The following is an 18,515-nucleotide window of genomic DNA, read 5'->3' as shown; positions in this document are numbered from 1 at the left end:
ATTTGTTTATACAACGCTAGCCTACTTAATTTTTTTCCAACCCAAAACTAAATTGTAGGATATACTGTTAATACTTCATACAGTATTTCCATATAAGTTAGATTCGAATGATATAAATTTTTAACTTTAAACAATTTACGATACATATTTTTTGACATGAAAACGAAATAGACCGGAACAGTGAAATATTATAAAATTAAAAACAAAATAGATTAACTTAACTTACTTCTTAAAATGAAAAATTAACTCGTTAATTTCACGTTAATTAAGAAAGAAATTTAGTAAGTTAACAGTAAAGTTGATGAAAAGCCAGAAGTAACTAGTTAAGTTAAAAAGTTAAAAGAAAATTAATTTTTTAACTTAACTTCAACTTTTTAACAAGTTAATGCTCACCTTTGTTTCATTGTATACATAATATACCATTTTGTCATGTTATTTGTATTATAATAAACAATTGTCTATTATATAGTACTTATATAATTATATTGCTACTAATATTACTTATATGTTTGTACTACAAGTTGTACATGATAATTAATAACATAGGTACTTGAAAGTTGATACATAGTTATGCACACCATACCTACGACATACGTGGACGATTTCGTAATTAATCCCAAGATGATTGTGTACCCGCCTATAATATATTATATTATTGCATAGTATATTATTATACATATATTATTATAAGCGCCGTCGTTGTTTGCGTAAGTACTATAGGACACGAAGTATTTTAAATAATAATATTATGTCGTTGTACGATGCGTGTTTTTTTAACGATTACAAATCGATAAAACAGAATTAATTTTTAATGTTTAGTTATTTTTTACGGCAATTTAAATATTTTAAGCACGCAGTTAGCAATAATAAAATCAACTTACCATTTTTTGATGAATTCTGGTAGCGCTTGTTTTCTTTAAAACTATTATGCTAATGAATAATCAATTATGATTCACTACTTTACTTAGAACTATACTATTAGCTATCTAAATAAATTAAGTAAATTCATTAAAAGTTTTAACTAAAATAATATAAATACTTTAAGTGTAGGCGTGCCAAGCACACTGCTTTTAAATACGGTCTGCGTAGGTGTCTATCCTAAAAATGAACGAAACATTTTTTTACTTCTTATAGTAGAAAAAATGCTTCGATTTTAAACTTCAAGCGTGGTTTCTTGTAGCAGATTGTAACTTGCTAGTAAATTGGGGAAGTAAAAGATAAGAAAAAAATTACGGAAAAACGGATCTACATTATGCATAATATGGATTACTGATTAGTTTAGATATTGGTTCTGTTGGTGAGTACAGTTCGTTATAATGACCATCGATTAAACAGTCGATTACACTGATTACAGGCTTCTCACAGCTGTGATGAAAAAACATAATTTATAAAACTACATAATTGTTATGTATTTAATAGTATGTGGCAGGGAACTGGTGACCCGAATTATTCGAAATAGTCTCCGTTGTCTGATACTTTGGCCGGTTCTTCCTCGTAACCTTCGCCATCCAGTTGCGATTCATGTTGATATTGTTTCAATTGAGCCCTAAGTTCGTCCCTGGTCCTCTGAAGCTCGGCTAGTTCAATAGCGGCGTTATCGATCCGTACCTTCAAGTCGATAATTTCCTCAATGTCCGGGTTGTCCACGTACATGTTCCTTCTCACGTATCTTTAATAAATTCGTCCGAGTAATAAAAACGTGTAGGCTTAAAAATTATCTTTTAAAAATTATTGTTTATTAATGCGTACATTAATATATTAATGCCCGTAGAACATATACGTATATACGTTTATCAGGAGCGTATTCAGAGTTTTATTTCCTGGGAGGAGGTTAACATTTTTATTTTTTTTATTCTCAAAATATTTACCATAAGTTACCAATAATTTTAAAACATTATAGCCGTGTTATGTCTATTAAACCCTTAGATCATAATATGATAGTATATTATACTATATATCTAAGAGTAAACCAGTATAATATATTGATATGAAATTTGATAGTTATTAGTTCACTACCGAATGTAAAGACTATAAGAGGTAGGGATATTATATATAGCTGGTGTACTCTATATTAAGTGGTCTATTATAATATTTATGGGATAAACTTTTGGTCCATTATTTCTAAGAAAAAATTGGTCACAGATAATGTATTACTAGGTAATAATGGAAAAAAATATTGCAATATCAATGCATAAAAAAACACTACATTTTTATAAAGTTCCTGGAAATTTGTGGGGGTGAATGCAGCACGTTCAGCTACAACCATAAATACACTCCTGATGAATATATACAAAGTGTAACAGAAAAACATGACGAAAAAAAAATTGATGCTTCTTACACGTATGAAAAAATTTTTTTAAATTATAATATTATACTAAATAATTTAAAAAATATACTCATGTCAGCAAATTCCAAAAAAAATATTTTGAAAAAAGTTATTACGTACCAAATTCATTTAATCAAAAAAATATTGATATTCTAAAACACAAACTAATTGACTTAAACAAATTTTTTTACTATAAAAATTATTCTTATAATCAGATTCACAAATTGGCTATTTTGAATATATTCAAAACAATTTATATCAAATTTTACATTTTTTATTTTCAGTGTTAATATATGTGTAGCGCAAGTGGTAAATTATATATATAAAAAAAGTTTTTAAATTTTGATTAGAACAAAAATTTTTAAAAGTCAGTTCTATCTGTTACATTCTGTATATAAAACAAAATATGTTATACAACGTAATACGTTAGTCCAACTTATGGTCGAAGTTGCAATACTTTCTTTGGAAAAATCAAAGGCTTTATTTGGGTCTTTAAAAATATAAAACGAATATGTGATATACAATCAAAACAGAGAAAAAATGACAAATATTCAATTAGTTTCATTCAAAATATTATTTCTATATTCTATATAATATTATAATAGACTATAAAGGTCCAATGTCCATCGTGTATACGTAGATATATACCTTTATATGTGTGTACTTATCTTGAATTATAACGAGGGAGTCCGATCAACCGTAGAGTGTTATAATATTATGTACGAGGTACATAATAATATATTTAACGTATTGCGTAGAATTGTAAAATCATATAGGTATATTATGAATTTGTATAAGTTGAGTACTAAATACTAGCGTTGAAACTTTTTTGGAAACAATAATCCCCTCCCCTGTGGATTTTCGAATACCTTCAGAACTAAATTTGTAAACATTTTAGTTCTAATCGTACGAATTCGTACAAATTGAGTAGGTACTAAATATTTATAAAAATAAATACTGACAATAAAATAAAAATTTATTTTTTGATTTGTTTTTTAATCTATTTTAGATTCAGAGTGGAGCGACGAATGTATTGGTTTTTACAATGATATTGTTTGTTTTTATTACAGTGGCTTAAGTCCTACTCATTGATGAGGAAGTACACACGATACCTACTGTACTTGCAGCAGAGTGACTTTCCGATTATTTATATGCGATATTCCGACAAAATTATTACATCGGTTACCAACATAGCTACATAATATTATGTAATTATTGTAATTTATAAGTAATTATTATAATATTAGAGGCAGTTCTAAAGTTTACAAATTGTTATTTTTTACTTGTTTTCACCAAGAATTCAGGTTTATTTTAATTTGTGGTTATTATACTTCACACTTCACACCAAAGTCTAAATGTTTTAACTAAAGGTATACGCTATTATAGTATATAAATACTATTATACATTCATACGAAGTAATTATAGTGTAATTATTACATACTTTAGTATTTAGTACCTAGGTATATGGATATTATATGCCTATAAACAGTAATAAAATTATAAATTTCTTATTTTAAATACGAACTACAAATGAAAACCGTTGGAAAAAAAATCTTCAATGAAAATATGAAATAACAAATGGATTTTTATATACTTATATGTAGGTACCTATAGAACATTTACCAATTAAAAATTTCTAAAGTGCTTGTGTGCATTTGAAAGTTTGTATAATAGGTTCTTATAATTATATGCGAGTACAATAATTTAGTTTCATATATTTCGTATACCATTACAAAGCAAAAACTGCAGTTACGTGTACTTGTCTTGAAAACTCGCGCTAAAAATACTTTAAAAAGTTTCATTACACCGCTGTTGAATAACCTTAAATCTGTTCAACAAAAACTTAGCTTTGAAATGTATTTTTTTCTTTGATAATTATTTAAAATTTATTTTCGGTATATTATACTATTCCAGTGAATTGTATTGTATTCTACTATTATCAACAAATATATTATACCTAATCAATAATAAATAACTATTAAATTCCCATTTTATCATTAATATATCGACAATAGTTTTATACCTACCTAACAATAATTTGGTAAAACTGTGACATATACTTCATCAATTCGGGCTGTAAATCATAATTATATGTTATTTTTTATAATATTGTTATCCCTGATAAATTATATAATACCTATATATTATAATAGGTCCCGCCTGACTAATTTAATTATCGAATTACAATATGACAATCATTGACCAAAGCAGTTTCAATAAAAAAAAAAAAAATGTACGTAGTTTTTACTTACTCGATGGGATCCGCGGGTTGTTCTTGTTCGCTATGCAACATGATTAGTACGTCGGTTAGTTTATCCAAAATACCATTTTCGTCCAAATAGTTGAGGAACTCATCCTTATCTTGTTCGCTGACCTAAAACCATAAACATTTATATAATATAGGTGTATATAAATATTATAGGCACGCTTGTTTATAAGAAAAAGAGCAAAAATATCGGTAAAATAGAAATTTCATCAATAACTGCAATATGACTTAATTTTGTGCGTGCTCACCGGGAATGAATTCATTTGTCAAAAATACGGTACACAGTATTCAATGAAAAATATGGCTATCAAACAAAATATACACACCGTGAGTCTGACGAAATATTATATGAATATTAATCAGGTAGGCATGTAAATCAAGAACGTAAATACTATAGTTATAATTTTAAAAAAACTTAGACTATTGCGGCCAGTATCTGCAGAATTGTATATTTATTATTATATTATAATGTTTATATTTATTAATTGTTTACAGACAGTACAAGCAGATAGATCGACTCTAAAATTCTTATTTTTTTTTTTTTTTAATAAATTCTATATCAATAGATTATAGAACTATACAATTTTAGTAGTTATAAAAAGGTTGTATTAAATAAACAAATAAAGATTCTGTAGTCGGTAAAAATGTAAAATTTTGCGAAATATGGGCTGTAAGGTGTAAAGTGAAAAGTTTATCAAATTCTAAATATTATAGGATAGTGTAACTAGTGCTGGAATTGGAAAAATAAAAGAAGAGGACTTTAAAAAAAATAGCATTCCTTATAATAATTAAACTCAACCTAACTCAACCTAACTCGTGAGGGGCTTCACCAACCACCCTCCCCCCTACCATCTATTTTACATGGGTCATTATAATAATAAATAATAATTTGGACGGAGACGAAAAGTGTCAAGTAGTGTGTATAATATTTTGTATTGGTAATTCTATAGTCGCTGTATACATATAAATATTTTCAATATCATTTTAATTAGAAATGTCTATTTTATAACTAGACTAAATTATTTTTTTTTTAACAAATCGATTGAAGTATGTATAAAATTAGGTAAGTAGCTAACCAGTAAACACTAACCACTCTGCCGTACAGTGTCGGGTGTAGGTACATTGTCATTGAGTAAATCACTATAGTGTATATTGTATTAAGTTGTTATTCAATGCTAAATTATTGCATACGAAAAACGATTCTGAGCGAAGATGGCCTATCAGCCTATATTACTAAGTACATATATTATTTTATGATACATTTTATATTATGGTAATTTTTTTACTAGATATTAGTTTTATATTTTAGTAGGTTGAATTAATTTTTGCTGGAAATATTGCATTAATTGTTATTGTAGGTACTTATTAATATAATACTAATAATATTTTAAAATTACAATAAAATAATTAGAATCGTTATTCTCCGTTTAGACTTTAAATATCTAGTTATCTATATCATAATTTTAAATTCATGTCTATACAATAATTTGCGTTCATGTATTTTATAAATTTTTTTGGTTCCCGTATGAATTACTTATTAGTTATTAGGAACCTTATATTAGCAAATATCCAATTTCGTAAAATTTAACTTTATAATAATCCTTATAAAAAAATGAACATGGCTTTACACTAAACTTTTTTTTTAATTATTCCAATAAGAACAATTTAAGATTTAAATTTGTATTTAATTTACAAGTTGTAAGTAATAAAATTAAAAATTGTATTAGTTTTTAACTACAAAATAATTTACAAAATAATATGTTTATGTTTTTAAAGAATTATAGTGTAAAACGGAAACCGGAGAATTAAGACCACACGGCGTTACAGTTAGGCTATTTCACTACATTACTGCCGTAGGTTGATTTGTTCGCCCAAAGGCGATTCCTATTTTATAACGATTTCTCTAATAACAAAAATCATAAAACCGTGTAACGCATATTTATTACAATTTCAGGTACCACTAATAATATACTAATATAGTGAGAAAAAATCAAATAATTGTCTACCAAAAAGTGGACCATTTTCCGGTATTGTAATTTTAAAGCATTTGATAATAGAACCTACAGGCTTACATTCCTACAAGGTTATAGCCTCTTATAGGCGCCTTTTTTATAACAGTGTAATGACCAAGTCTATTTGGCCACCCTTCAATCGATGTCTTAACAGTCGCTATGACGTACCTATAAATTGCACTCTGGACGCACGTGGAGGTTTTATTTAGTCCAAACAACAACTAACACCAAGCCATTTGAATTTAAAATTACTTCTGAACATAGGCATGACTAGATTTCATTCGCAGCGTCAACCTAGCTAATAACCGGAACTAGTGCGCTAAATATTTATATAATTTAAAAAAAAAGTCTGAATTATCTATTTACAATTAATAATCTACAGTAATTGCAGTAATTTAACTCCAGAAATATTATTTATCTAAAGCCCTGGATTACACCACCTACAAATCAAAAATAATACCCCAATAATATCCAATAATAATAGATGCGAACCGTACCATCATCGCGCGTTGTCTATCTTAAGTTTTTATAGTAGGTTTTTCCGAAGTTGGGAAGATGCTACCTAATTTTGTCGAACATATTTTTGTAAGTAAATTGGTTTTTTCTTAATTTTAAATTTTTAAAGCCTCTAGTATAAACTATGATAGCTGGACAATTATATAAGTAAATAGTTATTATAACAATACGTCAATACCAATATAAAATAATTTTTTTTTTTTAAATAAAAGTTGTAACCCATCTGATTTAAAACTCGGTTTACCGGCGCCTTTAAAAATTGCAGGGGCAGTCCAGGTACCCTAATCTGCCACCGTAGACACGCCTATGCTGCTAAATAGTATGCATTTTTGACCATCTATAATTTTGAAAAATGAAAATTATAATATATCATGGCCACTATCTGTTGCAAGTTTCAGTTATTCTATATATCTTACTATAAGTTAGGTATAAATATTAATTTAATAAAATTACATAAATACTTACTAATTTTATAGACTCATATTTTGGGTGGCTACTAGTTTGTTGCGGTCCAGTGGTAAAAATGTCTTGCGAATTGCAGCTCGAGACTTTTTGGGGTTCATACTAATTATTATGCTCCACATTATTTTAGCGTACGTACATAATGTGGATCAGGATATTATGGCTGCATACTAATTAAAAGTATAAAATATAAAATTATATATTATACTACGAAATTTTTTGTTAATGTTTGTTATATATTTTTTAGATCTTTGCCATAATTGTTTCTTATTTTGTCATTTTGAGACATATTATGCTACTAGTAAAAACTTATTTGAAATTTTTTTAATAAATTCGAACTTGTTGATTTGATTTTATTCTAATTGTGCAATATCGTGTTTCTAATGGATGTTTCTTTGTCTTTTTGTTTACTAAATATTATTTTGTTCTGTGCAGTGGCATTCTCAGGATTCTTCTGGGGGGGGGGGGGGGGATTTGGCACTAAAAAATGGCAGTGGGGGAATTATCTCTCGTATGCTTTCCCCCACTGTGAAAACACCCATGGTTCTATGATTATTTAAGTGAGACAAGAGTAGGCACTTCTTAGTTTTTTATGGGTATTAATATATGATAGACATACAAATATATTAAAATGGTTAATATTAACTGAGCATACCGTACATACTATTAATTGTCTTTATTTTGGTATCTTGTAATTTGTTATAGAAGTAATAATGTTGTATTGTACCAGAGAATAGATTTTGTTTTTGTAGTCACGTGTTGAGGGATTTAAACTACACAATTTTGCTTTTAAGCGTGATAATGGATAATTATTTGATTGAGGTACATGGCGCACAGCCGATAAAGCGATGTTCATATATTTAAATAAACATTTTTTCTATAATAATTATACAGAATTATTCTGTATGCCTGTGGAGTATTTAAAAATTAAATGACCCGGCAAACTACGGATACAGTACTGCCAACGGAGCTTCGGATTTTCATGTCGCGCTAACAGCACTGAACGGGTTATCATAACATGTGTTTATTTGATTTTCAAGCCCTTGACGATTACATAGCCGAAATAATTTTCCGAAATCGTTTTTACCTTTTAACCTCTTGTGCTCCGTCGCTGCTCTAGCCGTTCGTCAACCGATTGTAACAACGTTCAACTAAGGTGAGTGGAATGAATGATTTCTGAAATAGAATCGAAGTAATTTACTAAATTCTCTTACACATTTCGATATTGACATGATGTCGTTTCAGATGTATTCCCGTGCAATAGTCCGTTCGTTCTTGGCGCGCCCGTCCGCGTACAACAAACTGGCGGCCAACAGCTCAACGGCGGCCGTCTTCCAGGCTGAGCCAAAGGCACCCGTACAAGGAGTGATGCAGGTGCGCGAGGACAAGATCGTCGGCCGTGACATTGTCGGCTACGGTCTGAACGGTGAACCCCAATACTTCGACTCCATCACCTTCCCGTTCCCCAGCGTTAGGTTTATGAAGAACACCCCCGAAATAGTGGTATGATATCTTTATACTTAATATATTATATTTATGGGGTTTCTCTGTTGAGTTATAACAATAAGCATTGGTACGACAAGATCTGTCTTACCATTTCAGCAGTTATTCGTAAGTTATAACAATTATTGTGTTTTCCATAAACGTTGAACATTCAATATAATAATTGTGTTCGTTTCTGTTGAATGTTACGTACCTATTTTGAGTACACCGTGTTGGGCACTGGTCGTTTGAACAAAACCTGTTTTACCTGAAAATAGATAAACTATAATTGCAAGTTTTGTACAATTATGCTTTTTAAACTTTGAGTGAATAATACTGACCATTTGGGCAAGTATAATAAAATATACGTTACCAATCGAAAGAACATTATTGTTTTGTGATTCCATGTGTCTTAATAGGTACCTAGCTACAGCTGCTGCATAGTAATATTTAATTGTGCTTATTATGTTATAGCTACCTATTATTAAGGGAATTTTAGTTATTTTCATTCAATTTAATCCTGAATTTAATAATGGATATTAATGTTTGAAAGTGTTGTGTCATTGTCAACAAATTTCCCAAATCAATGAACTTTTTAAAAGTTTTCCAATACTGATAGTCCTAAGTTTGTTCAAATGGGAAGAGAAATATTGCTGCCCGAACGATACACAACCCTGTGCAATTTTGTTATTTATAAAATGGTACAGATTTAAAATCGATTTTCCCAAACGGAATATGCCCAATATGCTGTGTTTATTGTTTAAAAAAAAAAAATGATTGCTATTGATTTTAATTAATTTGTTATTAATAATTTTTTCTAGTATAAAATGTTAAGAGTGACAAAACATTTTATTTATTAAATACTCGTGTCTGTAGATCACTGATGAAATATTTTAAGGGCACCAGTAGGTTATAATAAATTGTACCAATGCCTAACAATAGTATAATCGGTTAACAAGTAATGAGTGGTATAATATTATGTACTTTTTTTGTTTCTCACACTAGGCGTTGCGAGTGAAAGAAAAGGGAGACTGGAAAAAGCTGAGCATAGAAGAAAAAAAAACATTGTACAGAGCGAGTTTTTGTCAGACATTAGTTGAGGTAGATGCACCGACTGGTGAATGGAAAGCCATTTTTGGATGGGTCATGGTCTGGGTTTCTGTTGCCGTTTTTTCTTTTGTCGGAGTTCGTAAATTCTGTAAGTATTGTTATTATTCTTAATTTTTTATAGTTAAAACCACTGTTGTGTTTATCAACCCTCTATTATAATATTTTCATATTGATTATCATTTTTAGTGACAAGCACTGCTGATGACCCAACTTTATCACTTGAATATCGTCAAGCCCAATTGAAACGTATGATTGATTTACGTGTTGATCCAATTGATGGGTTGTCCTCAAATTGGGACTACGAAAAGAACACATGGAAAAGTTAATTTTTCAGACTTTTTGTATTATATTTTTTTTTTTTTATATATAGGTATATAAATTCAAAATAGTCAACTGCGAGGAATAAAATAAACAGACTATGTTAATGTAAAACAATTTGTGTAGTTTATTTGTTGAAAATACTAGTAAATAAATAATATCAGTGTTTTTATTACATTGTTATTATTTTAGCAACTTAAAACAATTAGAAACATTAATGTTAATGTCTTATGTTATTTATTGTAAACAGGATTAATCTGGAATTATATTAAATCAAGTGTGGTAACTAACTAATTCTAAATTCAATTTTACCATTTATAATTTGTATGTCTTAGTATTTGGTGAATCGAAACCTAAATCTGTTAAATCTAATAATTCACAAATTTGGGATAGTGGGAATTTAGCGTCATGAATATGTCAAATAGATATAAAAAGATAAACTCAATGTCATACAGATAGGATCTTACATCAGTTACTAATTTGAACATTTTAGGAATGTTAATTAAGTATGATAACAAATTCCAATCTGAGCATTTGCACTCAGAATGAAATAAATTATAAGAAAATTAAAAACGACTCTGTACATAATGTAGAACAAGTAAACAACTATGCAGGTCGAATAGGACTAGCGATTTGAAATACTCTATTTTCAGAAGTTGTCTATACACCATACAGTTTTAATTATATTTCAAAGTTAATTAAAAAATCAGTCTTATATGACCTGAATAAAGTTTTTTTTTCAAATAAAAATAAAAAATTATCAAAATCTGACAATTCTATGGGGCGTAATAGTTCCTGTAAAGTAATTTATGATCATCGGAATGGTTAGATTTTATTTGTCCGCACAGATTATTATAATGCTTCTGCCCCACATAACTAGTGTAAATAATTTTGAACATTACACTAGTAAGTTCCTGAATTTTTTTCCTTTAATAAAATAATAGCCGGTTCAGACAGTTAGGTTCTCAAAAATCCATAGGATTATATTCCACTATTTAATCATTAATCCTCAAATCGACCTAAGTGTTTTATCACACTCAAAGTAAACAGTTTGAGCTCTTTTTTGATTAAAAAAAATAATACATTTTAGATTTGTGGGGTAGTTATGTTGAAACAGAAGAATATTTGAGGAAAACATTGCATTATGATAATATCCTCAATTGTCGATTTACTGTTTAAGAAGGACAAACTTTTAATGTGGCAGTAGTCTGTACATTTTTTTTGAAGTAAAACTTCTTTCGTGAGTTGTGTGTGGAAAAAAATCTTAACGAAAAATGAAATGACACAATTATTGTTACTTTATTTTTAAATGTCCATAGCAACCATTAATAAACAAAAATGTCTCGTAAATCACATATTTTTTTTTATTGTATTGATTTTTCTCACTATCTCCTTAAGTCACTTATAATTTCAAGGGCCCGATTATGAAAGTCGTTTTACTTCCCCAGAGTGTAATGGTGGGCTCACACACTCTCTCGCTTTTTCGTAAATACATAACATTATAATTTGTTATATTTAATATAATATGATATACACAAGGGAAACAATAAACACAAAATAATAAAAACCACAATAAATATAAATATATTTTTAAATGAAACATCACCTTGGTAACAACACCAATGGCTTATTATAATAAACAAATATACACCAACAGCTTGGCCTAATACATACTGATATAAGTATATAATAACAACAATAAAACGTAATCAAATTTATTTTAAGTAGACTCTACCTTAAAACAATTCTGTCAATATGTCAATAAAATATACAATTTGTTTAAAACGCAAATAATTCTGGAAACAGTGTCTCATAGATGGGTATTGGCTGGTTAGTGGTTTCTACGGCTGATAGCTTGTTCGATATATCCACTTTATTGAACACATCAGTTATTTTTGAATGCAATGATTCTTCGTCCTAAACATAAAAATATAATTCACATAGGAGTTTTACAAAAAACAATGGTCGTTCAATAATAAAAACTAAACTATTACTACCTTTGATGCAGTGGAGATTGCCACTAAATCTTGGAATGACGTGTTTCTGAACATATCGCACAGTTGAGTCTGTCTGGTATTTTGTTCGACTCTGACCACAGGGTTGTCCAACAGTGTACGTTTCATGGCTTCAAATGACAGGTCTTCATTTGGAGAAAAACGCTATAGAAAATACGATTTAATTTTAAAATAGGTACGTACAACATACAATATAATTCTAAAATAATAATATCATAATTCTCAATTAATACTGACTCTTTGCATTGCTGGAGTGGAGTTCACACTGTCTAAATCTAAATTGCTCAGATCAGTAAAACTTCCTTTCATTGACATATTGGTGTTTTCAACCCAGCTACGTCTATGTGCCAGTACTGGACCAGTCTCAGCTATAATAAAAATTATTATTTATTAAAAATAATTAAGATCAAATACAAAGTGAATGGGAACAGTGTTTGGATGAAACAGTCATTATTTGAGTTTTTGAGAAAAAAATTGTCTTAGTTAACATGTTAAGTACCATGCGGCGGTCATTTGTAAAACTCAAATTTTATGTTTTTGCGACCACCGGCGGCCACAATTGATTATTACTCCGGCAGCCATAAATTAATATGGTTTAATATTATTAACTTATCCGTGGCACTACAATAATGCACAAAAAGAGTGACGTAGCGTAGCGCAAATCATTACAAATTTTTTGATGTAATAAATATATTTTTAAGCTTTTTTCAAATTAATAGTACAATATACAAATTTGGAATGACACTGAAAAATATACTTTGCGTACAGATGATGCATAATCGTATGACCGCTGGCGGCCGCATGGCACTTAACGTGATACAACGTATATTTTATGTTAAATAAAAATATATAGGTACTCGTAATATTTGATATTTTCCAAAAAACTGATTTGAAGATTATTTGCACTCCATAACACAATTAAAATTAGTAGCAACTTTCAACTCTAGATATACTATATACGTTAAATTAAAACAAACTTGTAATATCAATTCCTGAAGCTTTTAGAGCTTCGGTTAGTTCTGGTTCTTCAATTAAAACGCCGGCTGGCAATAGGCTGACGGACTTAACTTCGTTATGAACACTTAATTCTGGTAGCAAGTGAGTGGCGCTTAGTAATTTTCTCTGTTCAATTACCTGAAAAACAATTTTCATTGATGTTTTATGCATAATACATAAATGTTTTATTAATTTCTATATTTTACTTTTTCCACATAGTCCTTAAGTGGATGTAAATCTGTCACAATAGCTACTAAGAGCATAATACTTATGACCAAACCGTGCAAATGGAATTTCTGTTGCGTTGAAAGTACAGCGTTAGTAATGGCTAGCTCCTGTATACTTAAAATCAGTCTGATAAAGTCCAAAACAGTTTCCTCAGACAATAGTTCAATACATATTAAAGCCAAAGTTGTGTACACGGCCTCGAAATTTTCAACAGTGTTATTGGTCATTTCTAAGCTTTCATATATAGATACATAAATATCTTGAGCGTGTTTTCGGATAAATATTGTATCACTGCGAGAACATTTCTCTAGATTTATTTCAGATTTGGTGATATTTACCCTATAAAATATAAAACCATTATTATTATTATTATTATTATTACTATCGCTGAATATTTCAAGGTATTTTCAATTGAAAACTTACGTAGCTTTGGAGAGCTTAGGTGCATTGTTATGCCTGTCTAAGAGTGTGTGCAATATGCGTAGGACAATAAAGCGAATTTCATCCTCGGAAGCAGTTAATGTTTTCAATAATAAATCCAAGAATGATTGAGGAAAAGTAGCATTCATTTGTACTGAACTATACTTGGTGCTCACCTATATAATAATACAATTAGTTTAGTTATATTGAATTTAAACTGTAATAATAACATAGACACCATATAAAATGAATAAATACCATCAAAAGAGATTTTAAGCACATTCTTTGCACATGAAGATCATTAGGATTATTTGAAGATTTGAACTGTGGTACTTTAGACATAATAAACATCATAATTTCAATTTTTTGATAGTCGGGCAAATGGGCAGCAAATTCTCCAAGTGCATGTATAAGTGCTTCTCTGTATTCATTTTCACCATCAGATTCGGAAAGACCAATGTTGGACGGCGGACGTCTAGTGACTGATGTACGTAGATTTGTTAGCAGGGAGTTTATTATTTCTAATACTGTTGGTCCGACACTTTCATTAGCGGCGATAGCAATAATTTTTGATAGTACGTCTGCAATACTGGTTCGGATTTTGGGAGATGCGTTGCCGTTTTCATCCAAATGTGTCATTAGTGTCTCCACGACAGCATATGAATATTGAGATTGAATAGAAAACATTAAGATACGGAAGCACTGTGTAGCAAACACATTTGGCACCCACATATGATGAGCGTCTAGATGTCTACATTTTTTACATAAATGAAAAAAAATAAAATTATAAAAATATTTTAAATATTATAAGTATGTCTATTACTTTAGAACAGGGCGAATGACACTTTTGACATGACCAAATGATGCACGTCCAATTAACTCTCTTAAACAAGATTCTGCTAGTGAAAATGAATCAGTTTTATCATTGACCTCTTCTGAAATTCCACTTTCGACAACAATATCAGTTTTAGATCTAGAAAAAATAAAATAAATATTAATAGTATTCTTAATAAAGTAAGTTTATAATACAAATATAATTGTATTGTATGATGTTAACTCTATCAGTTATTTATAGTTATTCGTGTTCTACTGTAACAAAGAGATTGAGAGTTATAATATAAGTATTGATTATATTTTAGTGGCTCGTTAGAAATACTATGTAATATATTATAAATTTAATTCTATTGTAGCTTTGCTTTTGGAATCATTATTGTGTGTAATTTATCATAAAGGCTGAACAATATACTAAAGAACAACATAATCTATATTTAGAGCTAATACAACACAAATACTATAGGTTACTTGAGTACTACTATAACACTTACTTCATTGTATGCATATTAAATAATAAAGATGGAACAATTTTGTCCATGTGAACAGGTTCCCAGATGTTTTCAACCAAATCATCAGAGACTGTTTTTCTGATAACTCCCTTAATAAGAATAAAAAGTACAATTTATATAAATCAAGTATAGAATACAAAACATTCAATATCAATTTTTACTTGAATGCCTTTAATGCCTGCCATTCGAATCATTTCCATTGTGACTAAATTTGGATTGTTGTTGTGACACATGGAAGAAAATTTGGAAACAAAAAAATCATATCGTCTATGATATGATGGAGTATCCTCTTCGATATTTGAAAATCGTACAAACTATAAACAAAATAATAGTTGTTAATCAGTAATAATTTTATTTAACTACAAAATTGAATAAATGTTAGTACAGATTGTGTGGCTAGTATTTGTAAACTGGGTTCCGATGATTCAAGTAACTTTTGCACAATGCGTAAGTAGCTTTCAACAAACAAATTTAGAGTTTGGGCATGACATGCTACAAGGAGCTGGTCCATAGCTTCCATAGCAATCATTACAAACCTAAAATTAAAAATATTAGACCATTTGCTTGATTTCTTAACTTTAATAACTCTTACTCATTTCTCTTGCGAGAGATGTCTCTACTAGCTTTCTGAAACAGATATTCTCCAATACGATCTAATTTTTCTGGTGACGATAAAGCATAGAACGTCAACTTCTCCATATTATTCTTCACCAAGCCGTCCTAGATTACACACCATTATTATATAAATTATCAAATTACTATTTTGTATTAAGATATATTAGATAAATATTAAGTTATATACCTGAGGTACGGACGGGAATATGTTATCAACAAGTCGTTTATAGCGAGGGCGCATACGAGATAAGCAACCTAGTAAAATAAAACATGAAACCATATATTATATGCATCAATTATTATAAATCAAATTAAATTTATTTGTGTATTAGTGATGCTAAAATTGAAATAACTTGTTAGTAAAAAATGAATTCTGTGTTAGAAAATGTATGTTGGTTAGTGACCTTGGCAACACCCTTTTGCCAGCTCACGATTTGCATTACTGTGATCTGTTACTAAACAAATTTGGATATGATTTTAACATAAACCGTTCTATTCAACTCACCAACACACATTGCTACTTGAGTACAAAATCAAATGTAGTCTCAAAATGCTTTGACAAATTGAAAGGGACTTGCGACAGTAGAAGACTAATAATATTAAGAGCTTTTGTTGATAATATCGGCAACAATTAACTCGCAATCATGTTATGAGACATTCTTATAGATCATAATAACTGGAATATCGATAATTTAAAAAAACAATCATACGACAAGCATTAAAGCGAACCCAGACACAAAAAAAGAAGGAAATAATTAGTTTGTCAATACTCAATATAACTAAGAAAGTATACAACAATTATTATTAATCTATATTTTATCCTGTTGGATGTTTCTGATAAGTATTTTTTTGGGTGATAATGGAACGATAACAAGTAAATTGATAATATTGAACATGTTTGTTCCATGAAGGAAAAGTTGTTTAAAAAAAAAAATATTATATTATAAACGAGCTTGGCAGGTAATTAATAATTATCAATGCCGTCATTTGGCGAGAGGAGGAATGTTGAAAATGGCGTAATAACTTTAAAAGTAAGTCCGACCGCCTAATTCTGACTTCCCCGTCGTTGTCAGCGTCCTAAACTCAACAAGTACGTACAAATTAAAAAAAGGGGTGTCCACTGTCCGGGAAACCGTAAAGTTACGAATTTTTTACGAGCGTTTGAAGTTGAGATTTTGACAAAATTCGCAAAATCACGACAATTTCCAATTTATTTTTTAGTCAAAAACTGAATAAATTGTACAAGGTTCCTCCTCACAAGTTGATCTTTCCTGGTTTTTAAGTAGTTTGTTGATTTTGTTTGGTGTTATATTTTTCCATTTCACCTTTATTATAGAACCTCGATCTGGTACCGCTCTCTGGGCAGGCAACAGTCCAGCAGTCTAAACGGCGAGACCACCATCCCCATGGCAGAAACCTACGGGTGCCCAATTTTTGAAATTCCGCCAAATAGGCGTCCGAACTAGGCCTTCGGGACATACAAATAAATAAATAACATGGGCGTAAAAAAACAACGTGTTGGTACACGAAAAAAAATACAAAACAATTTTCTTATGACGTATACAATTTTTTTTTATATAGAAAACCAAAGTTTTGTAGTGAACAGTTTATGTGAAGCGAACGTCGAGTGACACATCACTGACAAGTTCCGAGAATAATATCGTCAGTGATAACTATAGGGCTCGGATGTTTATGTACTTAAAACTACTACTGTAATATGTATGTAAATTTGATATTACAATGCATTTATGCACTAAAAAATTACGAAATATGCAATCAAAAATATGCACTTCAAAATTATAAAATATGCATTTTTAGCCAATAAAAAACACAAAAAAATTTATTACAATTCATAAAACAAAAATATAATATTTGTATTACATAGTAGTTATTTTTATTTATTATTTTTTTTACTACAATTTAAAATACATTTTTTAAATTTACATAGCGTTTTATTCACTTTAATTTACATTATTATTTATCATTTATTAATTATTAATTATTACATTATTAACGTTACACTGTGCGCTATATATGGTTTTTATAATTTGATCAAATTTGTAACTGCGTCTGTTATCGGTAAGTAATTTTTTGTAGCGTGAAAAACTTTGTTCTACATCAACTGATTTTGTTTGAGCATATTTGAAGAATGCAAGATCCTCAACCTTCGAATCTTCTTATATTCCTTCCATAGTATCAACTTTACTGGAATGTATTTCGAAATTTGTACCAAAGTGTAGTAGACCAAAGATAAGTCGATAGTAAATATTTATATTTCACGTCAATGCGTGGTAGATTGTATTTACCACCTATAAAACTTATATATACAAATTGTGAAATTAATTTGACTAGTTCGTTAATTTAAATTGTTTTTTCAAAAAATGTAAGCATTTTTATTTTTTAAA

The 18,515-nt window shown here is 29.3% G+C and overlaps 3 protein-coding genes across 5 annotated transcripts in view; 1 reads left to right on the top strand and 2 right to left on the bottom strand.

The window, feature by feature from the left end:
* Positions 1 to 804: 804 nt before the first annotated feature.
* On the bottom strand, positions 805 to 4,856 carry LOC132939387 (uncharacterized). Its single transcript, XM_061006522.1, has 3 exons — positions 4,842 to 4,856; positions 4,580 to 4,701; positions 805 to 1,669 (listed from the first exon to the last, which is right to left on the bottom strand). The coding sequence occupies exons 1-3, from the start codon at positions 4,854 to 4,856 to the stop codon at positions 1,447 to 1,449; spliced, it is 360 nt and encodes a 119-aa protein (XP_060862505.1). The 3' UTR covers positions 805 to 1,446.
* A 3,725-nt stretch (positions 4,857 to 8,581) lies between these two features.
* On the top strand, positions 8,582 to 10,665 carry LOC132938198 (cytochrome c oxidase subunit 4 isoform 1, mitochondrial-like). Its single transcript, XM_061004901.1, has 4 exons — positions 8,582 to 8,739; positions 8,829 to 9,086; positions 10,071 to 10,263; positions 10,362 to 10,665. The coding sequence occupies exons 2-4, from the start codon at positions 8,829 to 8,831 to the stop codon at positions 10,499 to 10,501; spliced, it is 591 nt and encodes a 196-aa protein (XP_060860884.1). The 5' UTR covers positions 8,582 to 8,739; the 3' UTR covers positions 10,502 to 10,665.
* A 1,386-nt stretch (positions 10,666 to 12,051) lies between these two features.
* LOC132938194 (protein EFR3 homolog cmp44E) overlaps positions 12,052 to 18,515 on the bottom strand; it is a 61,008-nt gene continuing 54,544 nt past the window's right edge. For 2 of the 3 annotated variants that reach the window (XM_061004895.1, XM_061004896.1), the window contains exons 3-15: positions 16,298 to 16,365; positions 16,088 to 16,215; positions 15,881 to 16,031; positions 15,657 to 15,809; positions 15,478 to 15,584; positions 14,976 to 15,125; positions 14,411 to 14,903; positions 14,156 to 14,328; positions 13,711 to 14,071; positions 13,486 to 13,642; positions 12,746 to 12,876; positions 12,491 to 12,652; positions 12,052 to 12,410 (exon numbers count right to left, since the gene is read on the bottom strand). In XM_061004895.1, the coding sequence (XP_060860878.1) occupies positions 12,273 to 12,410; positions 12,491 to 12,652; positions 12,746 to 12,876; positions 13,486 to 13,642; positions 13,711 to 14,071; positions 14,156 to 14,328; positions 14,411 to 14,903; positions 14,976 to 15,125; positions 15,478 to 15,584; positions 15,657 to 15,809; positions 15,881 to 16,031; positions 16,088 to 16,215; positions 16,298 to 16,365 (2,372 nt within the window). In that variant the 3' untranslated portion in view covers positions 12,052 to 12,272. Of the gene's footprint in view, positions 12,411 to 12,490; positions 12,653 to 12,745; positions 12,877 to 13,485; positions 13,643 to 13,710; positions 14,072 to 14,155; positions 14,329 to 14,410; positions 14,904 to 14,975; positions 15,126 to 15,477; positions 15,585 to 15,656; positions 15,810 to 15,880; positions 16,032 to 16,087; positions 16,216 to 16,297; positions 16,366 to 16,615; positions 16,919 to 18,515 lie in introns of those variants that run through there. The other variant, XM_061004897.1, reaches the window with a different exon arrangement.

The sequence above is a fragment of the Metopolophium dirhodum genome, chromosome 2 (genome assembly GCF_019925205.1).
Source record: "Metopolophium dirhodum isolate CAU chromosome 2, ASM1992520v1, whole genome shotgun sequence".
NCBI classification, from domain to species: domain Eukaryota; kingdom Metazoa; phylum Arthropoda; class Insecta; order Hemiptera; family Aphididae; genus Metopolophium; species Metopolophium dirhodum.
The sequence above is the reverse complement of the archived record's forward strand: the minus strand, read 5'-3'. Positions and strand labels throughout refer to the sequence as shown.

What these genes read in the sequence shown, in the direction of transcription:
- LOC132939387 (XM_061006522.1), bottom strand. An exon ending in CAACCCGCGGATCCCATCGA is followed by an intron (nt 1,670 to 4,579) that starts GTAAGTAAAAAC and finishes AATTTATTAAAG; the next exon opens with ATACGTGAGAAGGAACATGT.
- LOC132938198 (XM_061004901.1), top strand. Translation starts at nt 8,829, where the DNA reads ATGTATTCCCGTGCAATAGTCCGTTCGTTCTTGGCGCGCCCGTCCGCG. An exon ending in AGAACACCCCCGAAATAGTG is followed by an intron (nt 9,087 to 10,070) that starts GTATGATATCTT and finishes TTCTCACACTAG; the next exon opens with GCGTTGCGAGTGAAAGAAAA. An exon ending in TGTCGGAGTTCGTAAATTCT is followed by an intron (nt 10,264 to 10,361) that starts GTAAGTATTGTT and finishes TATCATTTTTAG; the next exon opens with TGACAAGCACTGCTGATGAC.